Source organism: Hipposideros armiger, unplaced genomic scaffold, assembly GCF_001890085.2.
Source record: "Hipposideros armiger isolate ML-2016 unplaced genomic scaffold, ASM189008v1 scaffold_107, whole genome shotgun sequence".
NCBI classification, from domain to species: domain Eukaryota; kingdom Metazoa; phylum Chordata; class Mammalia; order Chiroptera; family Hipposideridae; genus Hipposideros; species Hipposideros armiger.
Genome location: NW_017731457.1, coordinates 1,846,866 through 1,863,606, shown reverse-complemented (window position 1 = coordinate 1,863,606; position 16,741 = coordinate 1,846,866). Strand labels below are relative to the sequence as shown.

General features: G+C 38.5%; 1 protein-coding gene across 2 annotated transcripts in view; it reads right to left on the bottom strand.

Annotated features, from left to right (window-relative positions):
* BAZ1B (bromodomain adjacent to zinc finger domain 1B) overlaps nucleotides 1-16,435 on the bottom strand; it is an 82,917-nt gene extending 66,482 nt beyond the window's left edge. For both annotated transcript variants that reach the window (XM_019646883.1, XM_019646884.1), the window contains exons 1-3: nucleotides 15,958-16,435; nucleotides 5,967-6,083; nucleotides 2,253-2,397 (exon numbers count right to left, since the gene is read on the bottom strand). In XM_019646883.1, coding sequence (XP_019502428.1) covers nucleotides 2,253-2,397; nucleotides 5,967-6,083; nucleotides 15,958-16,064 — 369 coding nt within the window. In that variant the 5' untranslated portion in view covers nucleotides 16,065-16,435. The remainder of the gene's footprint in view (nucleotides 1-2,252; nucleotides 2,398-5,966; nucleotides 6,084-15,957) is intronic.
* Nucleotides 16,436-16,741: the final 306 nt, after the last annotated feature.

The window sequence follows — 16,741 nt, the reverse complement described above, 5'->3', positions numbered from 1 at the left end:
TATTTTTGTATATGGTGTAAGAAAGTGGTCCAATTTCATTTGTTTTCATGTATCTGTCCAGTTTTGCCAACACCACTTGTTGAAGACTGTCCTTACACCACTGTATACTTTTGCCGCTTTTCTTGTAGATTAGCCATATAAGCAAGGATTCTATTCCATTGGTCTATATATCTGTTTTTATGCCAGTACCATGCTATTTTCATTATTGTAGCTTTGTAGTGTAGTTTGCCACTTTGTTCTCGCTCAGTATTTCTTTGGTTAGTCTGGGTCTTTTGTGGTTTCATATAAATGTTAGGATTAGTTGTTCTAATTCTGAGAAGAAGGCCATTGATATTTTATTAGGGATTGCATTGAATCACTATATCACTTTAGGTAATACGAGATGTGATCAAAAAATACGGTGAATGTTTCAATTTAAAAAAATTATTACAGTAAAAGATACATTGTCACTAACCCCCCTGAAAATACTTCCCCTCACTCCCAACACACTTATCCCATTGTTCTTGCCACTTTCTGAGGCAGTTCTGGAAGTCCTCTTTCGTGTCTTTAGTTGCACTATTGGGGTTAAATTTATTCCTAAGTATTTTATACTTTCTGATACAATTATAAATGGGATATAAAAAAAATTCTTAATTTTTTCTTCTAATTGTATTGTATTGGTGTATAGAAACACACCAATTTTCTGTATATTGATTCTGGATCCTGTAACTTTACTATTGGGCTGTTGGAAAAGTCATGACGCATTTTTGCAATGAAAAACAGAAAAAAATATGTCATGACTTTTCCGACAACCCAATAAAATCATTTTGTTAGTTCTAATAGTTTCTTGGTGGTCTTTAGAGTTTTCTATATATATTATCATGTCATCTACAAATGAGAGTTGTATTTTTTCCTCTTCAATTTGGATACCTTTAATTTTTTTGTCTTGTCTGATTGCTGTGGCTAGGACTTCCACCATTATGTTAAATAGCAGTGGTAATAGTGGGAATCCTTGTCTTGTTCCTGATCTTGGAGGAAGGCTTTCAGCTTTTTTTCACCATTGAGTATGATGGTAGCTGTGGGTTTGTCATACATGGCCTTTATTATGTTGAGACATGTTCCTTCTATACCCGCTTTGTTGAGTTTTTATCATAAAAGAATGTTGAATTTTGTCAAATTTTTTTCTGCACCTACTGAGATGATCATATGGTTTTTATCCTTTATTTTGTTAATGTGATGTATCATACTGATTAATGGATGTTGAACCATACTTGCATCCCTGGGATGAATACCATTTGGTCATAGTATATAACCCTTTTAATGCATTGTTGAATCCAGTTTGCTTATATTTTGTGGAGAATTTTTGCATCTATGTTCATTAAGGATATTGGCCTGTAATTTTCTTTTTTTGTGATGTCTTTATTTGGTTTTGGTATCAGGGTAATGCTGGCTTCATAAGTTTGGAAGCATTCCTTCTGCTTCAGTTTTTTGAAATAGTTTTAAAAATAAGTGATTTTATTGAGGCTAAAGTTTGAAAAGTACTGGTCTATTAGATATTTCATTATATACAGCTGAAATCACTTATATCTCATGAGTTAACAATGTAAACAACTGTTTAAGTACCTGAGCCTGTTTACTACCTCAACATTTCTGTGCAGATTCTGCAAGACATAATATAAAATGACTAGCCCGATATCCAGTACATACAGATGTTTAACAAATGTCAGTTCCCTTCCTTCTGAATCTTACTTTAAGCTTTCAAAGGATTATATTGGGATTGCTTTAATGTTAGGTATGACTTTAGTAATAGTTATCCCTGAGCTATTTGAGCTGGAAAATTAAAAAACAAATTTCAGTTGAAAAAGAAAAAAGTCAACTCGCTCACTATTACAGTGAAATGAAATCCTTTGCTTGTTCATACCACAGATTTTTGGATTAAATATATCTGAATGGCTTTTAAACAAAGTATGAAAAAAATTACAAACCTAAACAAAATAAAAAGCCAAGGTAGCACTGAATTATTAAAAAGGTATAAAACAGGAAAAACAAGAGTGCAATGATATACAGTATAACAATTATAATATTAAACATTCCCAATAATGACTACGGTTCTAAAATTTGGTCTTTATATTTGATATTAAGTAAAGCAAACTTCATATTAACGCAATATTATACACATAGAAACGCACTCTGGAATCTATATCAGAAGCTCCAATCCTGACATGGTTAGTGAGTCAAATCACATTAAAAAATATATATATATAAGCACTTACCTCAAAGTCACACTCTTCTCCCACAGCATATTTGGTCATGATCTCCAACCAAGCAGTATCTACTAACTTTTCTAAGGAGGCTGTGTTATGGTGAACCATTTCCAGAACGAGTTTCTCATACCAGGCAGGAAACTCTTCCTTCAAACTAAACAAGTATGTTATTAATTACCAAGAAAATATTTTTAAAAAAACCTATCCAGAGTTTTAATTCAATTCAGAGGTCAATTCAAACATTTCTTTGGCAAATATATGCAAGGCACTGGGGAATACAAAAATTAAAAACCACGTGGTACACAGGAGGAAGAAAAAAACTTTTAAGTAGCTTTGACAGACTGACCTATCCAAGTTAATCTTCTCATCTATAAAATAAAAATAATAGGCACATCATTAGTGAGGTTGATTATTTTCCCATTAGTTTTTTTTTTCTTTTTTTTTTGCAGATTTCCCTTTTTAGGTGTGATTCATTTTTTCATACCCTCTTCCCATTTTTTGGTTAGGACACCGTAACTATTATGTTTGTGTTATGTCTCAATCAATAATATGCTTTCATATATAGTCATTCATTCAGTTCTCATAATACATTATGAAGTACCTAGAATTTTCATTTTTATAGATAAGGAAAATTAATCAGGAAGAGTTAACATGTTGGAACCATGACTTGAACTCCAAAGCCCTTGCAAAGTAAAAACATGATGTACCACTTTTAACTTACTAAACTAGCAAAAAAGAATTTTAATTATACCCAATATGAGCAACTGAATAGTGCAATGTAACAATCATACACTACAGACAGCCTATGTTTCAACTCTTTTGGAAAGCAGTTTGACAACAATTATCAAAACTGTCATATGTGCACAAAGATATTCACTGCTGGTAGCAGAAAATAGGAAGCAACCTAAATGGATAATTGTTAAGATATCCAATTCTGACCAGATAGTTTAGTATTTGCGTTGTGGGTAAATGGGGACATCAGGCATGAGGACATTCATGCAAATGCAAGTATTAGGTTTATTATCATCTTAAAATATCCTCAATCACTCTCTGTGCTATTCGTAACTACACCCAACTGACTGCTAGACTTAAAAGCTCTTATACTCCCTTACAATTAACCCAATAAATTAGCTGCTATTCCCTAGTCACAATCAATAAGCTTCTAGTCTCCCTGCCTTTGTTAAGGCTGTTCTTTGTCCTCTTCCCACTGTCCTCCTTCACAGCTTAATCATTCTTCCGAGATGTCCTCGGACTTCCTCAAGTTCATAAGGCCTTTCTTGGCCCCTGTAAATTCACACACTCTTTCCATTAATCCTCCCAGTCACTTGGCTTAAACTTCATTGTCTAGGTTATTTCTGAGTGAAATTGGACAATGCCGTTCAGATTCTTTTACTAACTCTGCATTATTTACATTCTTATAACAAGTATACATTACTTTTATAATAAAAAAATTCTACTTTAAATTAAAATGGTAAAACCTTACTGTCTTTTTCAGTTATTCCTCCCATCATCCCCTTTATTGTTAGCTATCCAATCACATAAAACATTCCTCAAGTGTGTTCTTCAGAACTTCCATCTGATGCAATCAGTTCTGAGGTCAAATAAGTTTGAAGCCCACAAGATTAAACCAAGCTAAAGTTTCTTTATTACAGGTTTTCTGAAAATCTTTAACAGCCTAATGTGTATAAAACAAAGTGTGTAGTGCTTTTCCAAAGTTATGGCCAAAACCCTCTTTTCAGGCAGAATTAGAGCAGCGGTTCTCAATCTTCCTAATGCCGCGACCCCTTAATACAGTTCCTCATGTTGTGGTGACCCCCAACCATAAAATTATTTTCGTTGCTACTCTATAACTGTAATTTTGCTCTGTTATGAATTGTAATGTAAATATCTTTTTGTTTTCCGATGGTCTTAGGCGACCCCTGTGAAAGGGTCGTTCAACCCCCAAAGGGGTCACAACCCACAGGTTGAGAACCGCTGAATTAGAGGATCCATCTCATTCTTTCTATTTCCATTAGTGCCATGACTCCCAACCTGAACACTATCCTAGCTAGCCTACGAACTTCACATCTGCCTCTTCCCTTTCTAACTCATCCTACACATTGATTCCAGATTAAACTTCTCAAAGCCCAACTTCAACCATCACTGTACTGTCATATATACCTTTCCTGTTCAAACAATGTTGCCCTCACACTGTTCACTGAATTAAATTCAAATGTCTCATCTTGTCTTCAAACGTCACACATTGCCTTCTTCATGAAGTCCCATTAAGTTTTCCCTAACAACTCCAGGTTAGTCTCCTTTGTTCCCAAAAACACACCCAGAGAAAGGAGCACTATCTCTATTTGCAAAGAGCAAACAGTACGTGCTTATACAGTGCAGAGGACTGTGCCTAGGTACAGAAACCAGTTCAAGAATAAGTAAAATATGGGGCCGGCTGAGTGGCTCAGTTGGTTAAGAGTTCGCTCAAGAGTTTAAGCTCTGAGCAACAGCGGTTCAAGTCCTGGCCCGAGCTGAGCAGTCATTGAGCTGCCAACAGGTGGCAGGATGGCTCAGCTAAAAAAAAAAAAGAATAAGTGAAATATGAGACCTGCCCTCAAGAAGTTTACAGGCTAATACAGGAAGCAAAAGCAGCCCATGGACCAAATCTAGCCTGCTACCTGTTTTTGTAAATAAAATTGTACTGGAACACAGTCACTCCCATTCGTTTACATATTAGCTATAACTGTTTTCAATGTACAACCTCAGAGTTGAATAGTAAACCCTAAAATATTTACTAACTGGCACTTTACAGAAAAGGTTGGCCAACCCCTGGTTTAATCAAAGCATATACATAACACTAATCCAAAACAGAATGATGTAAGTGACCCAAGCAAAGAAGAAATGGGCACCAGGTTAACAGACTTGAGTAATTATTAGTCAGTGATGGAGCCATGACTAGAACCCAGGTCTAAACTGAACCCAGTGCTCTGTTACACCAGCAAAAGAACAGAATGGTATTCGATTACTAAACTGGATGCTCTCTGCTTATCTACTATCAAGAAAAGCCAATGAGAAGTCCACAGAAAAAGATTCTATTCCAAATTCCCAAAAGAGTAATTTTATCAACCCTAGTTTCTACTTATCATTTGCATGCTCTTACTGCATAAATTCCGAGTGTTTTCTTTGAGAGAATACCCAGATAAGCAGGTACTCTGAATATAGACAGGATTTTTAAGACACCTCATTCAACCACCCCTTAGATAAATGGTCTTCAAACTGCATATTTATTTTTGATAGCTGCTGTAAATACTGTCTTAAATTTCAAATGACCACAAAATAAAACCTTCTGCTAATCATCTACTTCCATATTATAATACTTCTAGATCATATTCACTTCCATTGCTTAGAACCACATTTCTAGAGTATTTACAAGGTAAAAGTATAGTGCAAGAACACTCAAAGGCCTGGTAACTATGTAAATAAGTATACACACAATTACATATTCCACACACTTTGTTACTAACAAAATGCCACTAGGCAAGGGCACTCAGATACATTATACTAATGCAATGTATTAGTATACATTATACAACAGTATACAATGTATCGGATACATTATACTAATGCAATGTATTCCAACTTTTGCCCCATAAATTTAAACACAAATATTGCTTTACAGTTACTATTCTCCATTTCCTAATAATATGAAGATTGTGCTAGAAGAGGAATGCTTCTATTACTTACAGTTCAGCAACTTCCTGTTCCTCCTCCCAGGCCTCCTTGTGTGTTAGCTGACTGCTTCCGGTACTCTTACACGTCCAAATGCGTTCACTGTACCTTTCCAAGCGGGCTTCATACTCTCTGTTAGCAAGGGCTCAGGAAAACAATATTCAAGCAACAGAGACAAATAATCCATATCCATAAACTACTTATTATATATAGAAAAAACCCCATAGTATTCTATGATGTATAGCATAAAATAAAATCAGTTTTCAATTGGCAAATCCAAACAAGGTGATTAAGACTAAACTATGATCGGGGCCGGCCGAGTGGCTCAGTTGGTTAAGAGTGCAAGCTCTGAGCAACAGAGTCACTGGTTCGATTCCCACATTGGCCAGTGAGCTGTGCCAGAGCTGAGCTGCCGCTGAACTGCCAACAGGTGGCAGAATGGCTCAGCTGGTGAGAGCATGTGCTCCTAACAATAAGGTTTCTGGTTCGACTCCTGCATGGGATAGTGGGCTACACCCACCCACAACTAAGATTGAACACGGCATCTAGAGCAGTGAGGCCACAAGCTGCCACTGGGCGGTTGGATGGCCACTGGACTTGGAGCTGAGCTAGCTGTGCCCTCCACAACTAAGACTGAAGGACAATAACTTGGCTGTTCCCCTTCCCCAATTCCCCAACACTGTTCCCCTTCCCCAATAAAAATCTTTTTAAAAAAAATGCAAATGTTCAGCCTTTTAAAAAAAAAAAAGACTAAACTATGATTAGAATGGTTTGTCATGTTTTACAAATAAAGTATTAGTATTTTAGTACAAATGTTTTCTTCAATTCACCAAAGTTTCATTTCACAAGACTCACACAGTACAAAAATTCATAAGAAAAAATAAAGGCAAAATAAGACATAAGTCATAAGGAAAAGAATTTAAGGTATGTGGAATTGTTATACAACTCAGATGGTCAGGAAGTTTAAGAATCAATTCCACAGTAAGATGAGATGACTAGACCAGTCTCACAAGCAGTTTGAAATAACCTTGCACATCTGTTAATGATCAATTTACTAAAAGTCTGGCTTTAACCTTAGAAACACCTGTTGATTCATTCCTAGGGCTTAAAAAATAAATTTCATGAAGTTCTAAAAATAATTTTGATATAATATTTATCCAGTCTTTATGCTGTCTCGAATAAACAATACATTCACAAGTCATTGTTTGTTTGTGAGATGGAGGAAGAGATCATCATAAATTAGTGCCATATACATGGTAACTCCACAACTCACTAACTACAATAGAATTCACTATCAGCCAGCCACATTAAAATTCAAATGACAAGTACCGTATTTCCCCATGTATAAGACGCACCTTAATTTTGGGGCCTGAAATTTGAAAAAAAAAAGTATTACATAAAAGTTATTGAACTCAAGTTTTATTCATCATAAAATTCGTACAACTCCTCATCACTGTCAAAACTCCCAACCATTAGCTTGTCCTCATCTGTGTCTGATGACGAATCACTGTCTTCATATACTGCCTTGTCCTCAGCGGGAAATGCAAGTAAAAAAATCTACAACCACTGTATAAGACGCACCCAGTTTTTAGACCCCAAATTTTTCGAAAAAGGGTGCATCTTATACATGGGGAAATACAGTTAACTGTTTTAGCACAGCATCAGATGCTATACAAGAAAATAAACTGACACCATAACTAGAGAATTAGCTGCCAGCCTCTCCACTTTCCAAGTGACATTTTTTTATACTGGTAGAAATAAAAGTATTTAAACAACTCCCTCAAAAATATTATCTCACAACTAAACAAGTAATTCATTTTTAATATATGGAGATTCTTGGTTTTCCCGAGTTATGATCAGTGAAAACAGAAACAGGGACAAATCTATAGGTCATCCAAAATAGTAGTTTTAGCCAACAGTAAAAGCACCTGCCCTCACTATATCATCTCCAGATCTAACAAAAATAAAGCAATAAGTCTTATTTTCCTCACCAGGGTAGTGCTAATATTTAAAGGGTTAAACAAAATAGAGTAACAGTAAAAACCAGGAGTCAGACTTCCATACAAAGCTATGTAAATCCAATTACTAAAAATTTACAAAAATCTACATGGTCTCCCTTATCTGCAGTTTCGTCTTCCACAGTTTTCAGTTATTCACAGTCAAATACAGTCTAAAAATATTAAATGGAAAATTCTAGAAATAAACGATTCATAAGTTTTGAATTGCACGCTGTTCTTAGTGTGACAAAATTTCATGCCATCCCACTCGTGAATCATCCCTTTGTCCAATGTATCCAGGCTGTACATGCTACCCACCTGTTAGTCACTTGGTAGCCATCTCTGTTATCAGGTCAACTGGTTATCGAAGTGCTTGTGTTCAAATAACCTTTATTTTACTTAATCATGGCCCAAAGCACAAGACTAGTGTTGCTGGCAATTCAGATATGCTTAAACTTCATCATATGTATGTATAGGAAAAAACATGTATAGCATTCAGTACTATTTTAGTATTTCGGTACTGTTTCAAGGCATCCACTGGGGGTCTTGGAACGAATCCCCCTCGGATAACGGCAGGGGGGGGGGGGGGGGGGACCGGAGATGGGGACTACTGTATAGAGAGAAAAGGAAAAAAGGAAATAGCAGGGCTTCCATTATCACAACTAACTAATCAACAAGATGGATTTGTTTTCTGTTCTTGTTTGCCTGTTTACACTGGGGAGGGGAGGTAAAACAAAGACAGAGAATCAGTAATTGGATTCATGCAAACATCCAAAAAGCCTAACCCTCTAATATGTTATTCAGCTACACTGAAGAAATTCTCTGAGTAATCAGAGTGAATGCAAATGAGATTAGCAAATATGTCCTAAAGAAAGAACATTAAGTTTTTATTATCAGTTATTTTAAAAAGTAGGACTATTACTTTGTGAGGGTGAAAAGGGTAACTATTGCATTGTTCTGTACACCTGAAACTAACAATAAAAAAAAAGTAGGACTAATGTGCCCAGTTCATTCTCCTTGATTCTAGACCCATACAGTCAACAACACACAAAACTGCTATCACCTGGATGCCTTAGTGATAAGTCAAATCCAACTTTTTCTAAACTAAATTCTTATTACCTCTCTCTTCCCTCCAAATTTGCTCCTTAACAGATATTCCCAATCTCACTGAATGGCCCGAGTGCCAAATCAGAAATCAGGAAATCATCGTTATCTATTCAGACCTTACATATTTCTCAATTCAGTCTTTTCTCTCCAGTAACACAGTCATTATCTAAATCCAGCCTTTGATCCTCATTTCCCACCCAGCCATAACATTTTAAAACATTTTAATTGGCCTCACTGGTAATCCTCTTCTTCTCTGGTCCTTTGTGCTTCTCACCATAACATCCTTTTTCCTCAATTTTGTTTGTTTTTAAACTCATTTCTTCTTTTGATTACTTTAATAATCACATTTGGTCTCAGGCCCCCTGAAATGCAAATATGTTCACACTGGGAAGCAATCCTGACTAAGTACTTTAAAAACACTCCACCAATCAAGATTTTGTTGAGGTTCATTTTCTGTGATTTTTATTATTTTAAGAAGAAAAAAAGAGAAACCTTGTTTCAAACAATATATTGTAGTATATTTAAATACCAAATACTGACTGATTATGGTTTTCCAAGTCCCTTCTACCTGATATGTATCTTTCCCACCCTCCTTTGAAAATCACTTCATTCTCAATCTAGGTGACCTCATCCATTTCCATAACTTCAATTACAATCTATATGTTGATAATTTCTTTCACCAGTTTAGTCTCCTCTCTGAACTCCAGATCCACATAGGAGGTCTAACTGACAATTAAGTTTGCGAACTCATCCTAGAAAAAGTGCTACATACCTCATTGAATATCACTACGGTTACCTCGAAGCGCTCCCCTTGGGAAGCTATGCACTGATGCCAGCACCTAGTCCACCCTTCAAAGCAATTTTGGAACTTTTTCTGAAATGGCCATCAGAGCTGACGTCGTATTACTACCCTTGATGTCCTGAATGGCATAAAAAAGTTTTCCTTTCAATATTTCCTTTATCTTCAGGTAAAGAAAGAAGTCTGGGGGCCAGATCAGGTGAGTAGGAAGGGTGTTCCAATACAGTTACAGCAAAACCTTGGATTGAGAGTAATGTGGTTTGCGAGTATTCCACAAGACGAGCAAACATCTCTAATATATTTTAACGTGGTAAACGAGTGATGTCTTGCAATACGAGTAGTTTTTTTCTGGAACCAATTATGCTTGCAAACCAAGGTATTACTGTATTTATTTACTGGCTAAAAACTCCCCTCACAGACAGTGCCCTGTGAGCTGGTGCATTGTCATGATGCAAGAGCCATGAATTGTTGGCAAAAAGTTCAAGTCGTTTAACTTTTTCATGCAGCCTTTTCAGCACTTCCAAAAAGCACACTTGGTTAACTGTGTGTCCAGTTGGTACAAATTCATAATGAATAATCCCTCTGATATCAAAAAAGGTTAGCAACGTTGTTGCAACAAGTTCATGAACTTAATTGTCTGATGGCGTATACACTAGTAATACAGACATCTCCACTTGGGATACCCATAGGAACTCAGTACAAGAATGTCCAAACTAAGCATTTCACTTCCTATTCCCCCCACCCATTCCGAGTCAAAACAAAAATTGAACACTTGCTCCTCTTTCAGAGTTCTCTGTATCAGACATTGACACCACTAACCAAGTGATAACCCAAACATTATCCTTCACTCCTCCCCAATCAATCACCAAATTCTGTCCAATCTACCTAATTTATTTCTGAGATCCATCTACTGTACTTCTCTCCACCTCAAGGACTAGTAAATTTATTCAGACGACCAACACTTATTGCCTAGATTATTTAATGACCACTTACTTCACTAAGTCTAGGTGCCGCTAGTCTTGTGGCTGCAGATCCATTCTCAACATTAGAGCCAGTGATCTTCCTAACCTAAAAGCCCTGCTTCTTTCTGGTTCAAATTTTTCAAGAGCCTCCACTAAATTTAAGGTAAAGTCCTCAACCTGTCTCACAAGGACCTGTGTGATACAAACCTTTTCACCACTAAGGAACTCCATCTCCATTCCCACTTCCTCACTTCAGCCATATGAAACCTCTTTCAATTTTTAAAAAAAATCAAGAAACTTTCAAACTCACAAACTCTTCAAAGAACAGTCCTCTATTCTTGATCTAACTACATCTAATCATCATTTAGATCTCAACTTAAAAGTAAGTTGAGGGCTGGCTGAGTGGCTCAGTTGGTTAAGAGCTCACTCAAGAGTGTGAGCTCTGAGCAACAGCAGTTTGAGTCCTGGCCCAAGCTGAGCTGTAGCTGAGCTGCCAACAGGTGGCAGGATGGCTTAGCTTAAAAAAAAAAAAAAAAAAAAAGTAAGTTGAGATCAGGAAATATTCCCTGAAACCCTGAAATACAGTAATTATTATTTTTAACAAATATTCACCTCCCTTCCATAAAAGGATTCTACTTCTCCACCTACTGCCATGTGGTTTCCTCAGGTGAAGTGGAAAAATATTCCCTCTCCACTGATGTTGGGCTTGGCCACATGACTAGCTTTGACCAATAGATGTGAGATGTGATAGATGCCACCTCCAAGAAGCAGCTTAAAAAGCCATCATGGTTTCCTCGAGCTGTTCCTGCCACTAGAAAAGCATGCTGCAGACTGGAACACTCTTTCAGCCTGGGCCTAGGAATAAGAAAAATGTGTCTCCTTCCTTTGTTTCACCCATTTTCCTTTTTTTTCAAATGTGATCATGAGAAAAATTTTAATTCCATGTGGTTCACATTATATTTGTATTGGACAGCACTATAACCTAAAGTTTACATCTAGGAATGAATGCCTCTGACAACACAAAAGTTTTAAGTAGCTAGTCATCAAAATTAGAGTAATTTCTAAAGTCTAAAACTGAAATTTCTACAACGCTTAACATTGGGTATTTTTAAGTTTATGTAACTCTGTTCTGGTTATTACTTTGTTAAGAGAAAGCAAGAGAAAAAAGTGAAAATGAAAGAAGAAAACGTCCACTAAAAGGATACTGAATCAGCTGCCTCTAAATCATATTTCAGATTCTAGGTTACCAAAATAAGTCACTCACTCTCAAAAAACCACTCAGAGCAAATGCCAATTGAGGTTTTTATGTTCCAACGACTGCTGTACATATAATTGCAGACAAAATGTCAAAGCAATTCTCTAAAGGTTGTGTAAGCTATAAATGATAAGATATTTTCAAATCTCAGACTATCTCATATGCATCTACTTTTTCATGAGTTCAAGAGCTACCTCCTTATCACAACATGCTGCTTCTTTGTTCTCTTTAGCCATGTAAGGATTGTTTCTTTCAATAAAGTACTTGATTCTACAAGTGCCTGAAAGGAAGTGGCCTAGGAATGTATGGACATTAAAGAAGCACAACTATAACCCTAAGACTTCCGCTTCTAAGTGAGATGACAGAATACCATATCAAGATTTGCTTTTTATCCTATTTTCTCTTTGGACCAGTTTGTCATTAAGTTAAAAATAACTCTAATCTGGTACAATTTGTTACTTCAAAGAAATTAAATGATAAAAATCAATGTAAGAGCTCAGTATTCCAACAGTCCAATAAAATCTTGTCTTGCAACTACAGCTTAACTGATTCTTAAACCGTATCATGTTTTTCTAGACAAGTCAAGTTATACTAGCCATATTATAACAACCCCTCCAATTTGACCAGCTGAAAGTTCTGAAAACATTGATGCCACAAAGGTTATGAACTAGTTGTTAAGCTTTAGAAACTAGGATAAAGCAATACAACAAAAATATTAATCTACAACAGGCTGCTTATAGGTTCATTCCTCCTTAAAACCCATCTTGACTTAGTGTATTATCCTATTATCAAATAATCACATCAAAAATTTATTTGCCAAGTGGCTCAGTTGGTTAAGAGCTTGCTTAAGAGTGCGAGCACTGAGCAACAGGGTCACCGGTTCGACTCCCCCATGGGCCACGGTGAGCTGCGCCCAAGATGAGCTGCCGCTGAGCTACCAACAGGTGGTAGGATGGCTCAGCTGGTGAGAGCACATGCTCCTAACAAGGTTGCCTGTTTGAGATGGTGAGCTACAGCCACACACAACTAAGACTGAACTCGGCACCTTGAGATGAGCTGCCGCCCAGGTGGCACAGGGGATAGAGCACGCACTCTTACCAACAAGGCTGCCGGTTCAACTCCCACATGGGATGGTGCCTACGCCTACCAGCAACTTATTGAACACAGCACCTTGAGCTGAGCAGGTGACTGGACTTGGAGCTGAGCTTGCTGTGCCCTCCAAAACTAAGATTGAAGGACAACAACTTGGCTGCTCCCCTCCTCCAACTCCCCAACACTGTTCCCCTCCCCCAATTCCCCAATAAAAAAATTCTAAAAAAAAAAAAAAATGATTGTGATAAAAATGAATTTTTCCAACTAAGATCTAGTGTCTTGCCTGTAGTACTACCCTAGGGAGTAATGTACCATAGATTCAAAGACACAGTACAATAAACGCAATCGTCAATAATATAACACTCAGTCATTAAATGTGTGCATCATTCACAACTATCACTGTAAGTTTAATGAAGATGTATAATGATGCCTTCAAAAACATACCAGCACTCACAGATTTAAATCAATAAAACATAAATTTGCTATAGACTACACATGCAATAAAAAGGTGGGTATTAGGAGAAAATTAAAGTATCAAATCCTATTAAAAACATAATTGTAACTATAAATTAAGAACTGGAAATAACAATACTTCAAATGGCAGCTGTTATCCAGCCACATACTTATTCTCCTCTATGAAATCCCTAATAGTCTAATAAAGAAATATGCCAACCTACCAACCACACAATACAATTGTTTAAAAACCATCCTTAAAGTGCTTCCACTTGTAGAAATTCCCAAGTGAGCAATTTCTCCCCAATATGTAACACAATTTAAGAAATCCTTTGTTAAAAGGGTTCTAAATACTGGTGTGGGAAAATTTTTATTAAATACATACCACTCTAAAAGTTTCAGGTTTCAACTGTCACCATTAAGAGGAACTCATATACCATATATATATATATATATATATATATATATATATATATATATCAATGATTTCAGTAAATAATATGAAAAAGCCTGTGCTGCCAGTTCTAAATTAGCTATCTCCAGAAATTTATTACATGACTCAGTACCTATTATAAACTTAGAACTTGTCTCTTCTCTATCAAGTTTCTTATACTGCATTAGAACCAGACCTAAAAAATTAACATCTGATTAATATTAGTGTGTGAGTAACCATCACTGCACAAAAGATGACATCTAAATGACATTTGAAAAGGATATGGCAGATTCCCACAAGTAATTTTTTACTCCACCAATGTTTGGAATGTTATTTTTAAAAAAAGGAGGGCGCCTTTAGAATAATGCTATATGTAGTACAGCTAAGTACTTCTCCAAAGCAATCCAAAAGTTCTAACAGGACAAGTAAAGGAACCAGATGACCACCCACACCCATCCCTTAAATGCATCTTATTTTATGTCACAAGCTGACACAAAAATGGACTAACATCATTAAAAGAGAGGAAAAGCATTCCATGTTCTTTTCTTGATTTACTTACAGGGATGAGGTAGGAAAAGCACAGGATCCTACTCCTGACTCTCATCATTTACAGTGTGTGAGACCTTTAACAAGTCAACCTCAATTCTCTGGACCCACCTGGCAAACCAGGCAGGAGAATCTGACCATCTAAATCCATTCAGCTCTGAGATGCTACAGTTATATTTCAAGAGTCTTCCTACAGCATGGATTCGCTTTCCAGGTCTCTTTGCATGTAAACACCCAACATTCACAAACTACACTGAAACAAGAATGAGGTGATCCTATCAAGTATTACATTAAAGGGAGAGTCAAAGAAAAATTAAATTATATCGCTCCCATGGGCACTTCCTTCTCCATACAGAAGCAAGCAGAAGCCATAAGAAATCAAGTCCTGAAGAGAAGGAGCTAAAATAATACATTAAATAAAACTGAATACATTAGCCTTCACTCTTGAAGCTTTCTGTACATTAAAGAAAGCTTGATTAAGAAATCCTTTTTACACTTAACCTACAAAAAGGACTCAACTGGCATCCATAGAACAAGTAAATAAAGGTACAACTTTTAACCAAATGACTAAGCTTGTAAAAGAAACAATGATTAGAAGAGAGGATGCTTCGTATTTAAAACATCAGCCTCATGCTTCTAAAGCATAACATAAAAACTTTAAGTATATCTTGGTATCTTTTTAATTTTACTTAAAAACAAATACCAATCTCCTAAATCGTCAAAATTTCAAACCTGTGCATGCCCAGGGAAGGTTGGCATCAGCTACTCCAAGGTAATTTTTTTCCCTTCTCTTTCCTCCTCTAGGTCTGGAAATTTACTCTTGGTTTTGCGCCTCACGATCCTGTCAGTTCATCAGCAGCCTAAAGTCCACTCCGGAGGAGAAGAACACAAGTGCCCTCGCAGAGATCGTAGTAACACGCAGTCGAGACTTGTACGAGCCGGATCACGAGGCCACGCGGGTACAATTTCAACAACTTAAGTTGAAGGTTTAATTTAAAAAAAAAAAAAAAAAGAGGCAAAGGAAACCCCGCTCCCCGTGATACTTAAGGCCTGAAGCCAACCACTGGGGTGAGGGTGGGGGAGTCCGCTCCTCAACGAAGAGGCCCGGGGACAAAGTGCGGAGCCGAGGAAAGGATGGAGGGCGCCGGGCTCCGGAGGGCCTGAGCGGGGCCGGCCCACACCCCCGCCCGCTCCCCCACTCCAGAACCGCGGGGCTCGGGCTCAGGGTGCAGGCCCGCCATCGCAGGGCATGCTGACAGCTGCCACCGACGCAGGGCTGCAAAGTCCTCCAGCCCGGCGATCCCCTGGCCCACCCTGCCCCACCCCGCAGGCAGCCAGGGTGGCGCGGCTAGAAAAGGATACTCCCGGGTGCGGAAGGCCTCCTGAGTGTGCGCGATGGTGAAGAGCGGCTCCTCGCCGGGAAGCGGCTTCACCAGCGGGAAGGGCTTGCGGCCCAGGAGCGGCGCCATCGCAGCGGCGGCAGCAGCAGGGAAGGGAGAGGCGGCTGCTCGGCGAGCCCGCGGTGCAACACTAGGCCCTGCGGCCCGAAGTGAGCGCCAGGCTCCCGGGGGTGGGGTGGGGGAGGGGAGGGGTGAGAGGGCGGCGCGAACTCGGCTCTCTCACTGCTGGCGCGGCAGCGCGAGGACCATGGAACGGGACGCAAGAGCGCAGAACTCCTACGCACACTGCTGCGCCGCCCGGCAGCCTCCGGCCAACCTTCGCTACCGATCCCCGCGTTCGGCAGTCACGACTCCTCCTCAGCTGCACAGGAGGAAATTATTGAAAAATGGCGGGAGATTCCCCTCCTCCCCCTCGCCCCGCCAGTGCACACACTAACTTGCTCCCCTGTGGCGCCGGTGGCGAATGATCCAATAGGCGGAGAGCTGGTCAGCGCTCACAGTCAATTGGCTCAAAGGAGCTGCCGCTCTGCTCTTGAGTCCCGCCTCCTTCCCCGACCGCGTAGTTGGGTTGCAGCGCACTAGTGGGCAGTATGAAGAGGTGAAAGGTCACGTTATGTAAGCGCTGCTGACAGGCGTGCGGCATCGCACCCGTAGAGTTGATAATGGGGGATTGCGGGGAACCGAAAAGCCGGGAATTCAAGGAAGTCAGGCCACCACAGAGGCCCCCTAACATATACAGACACTGC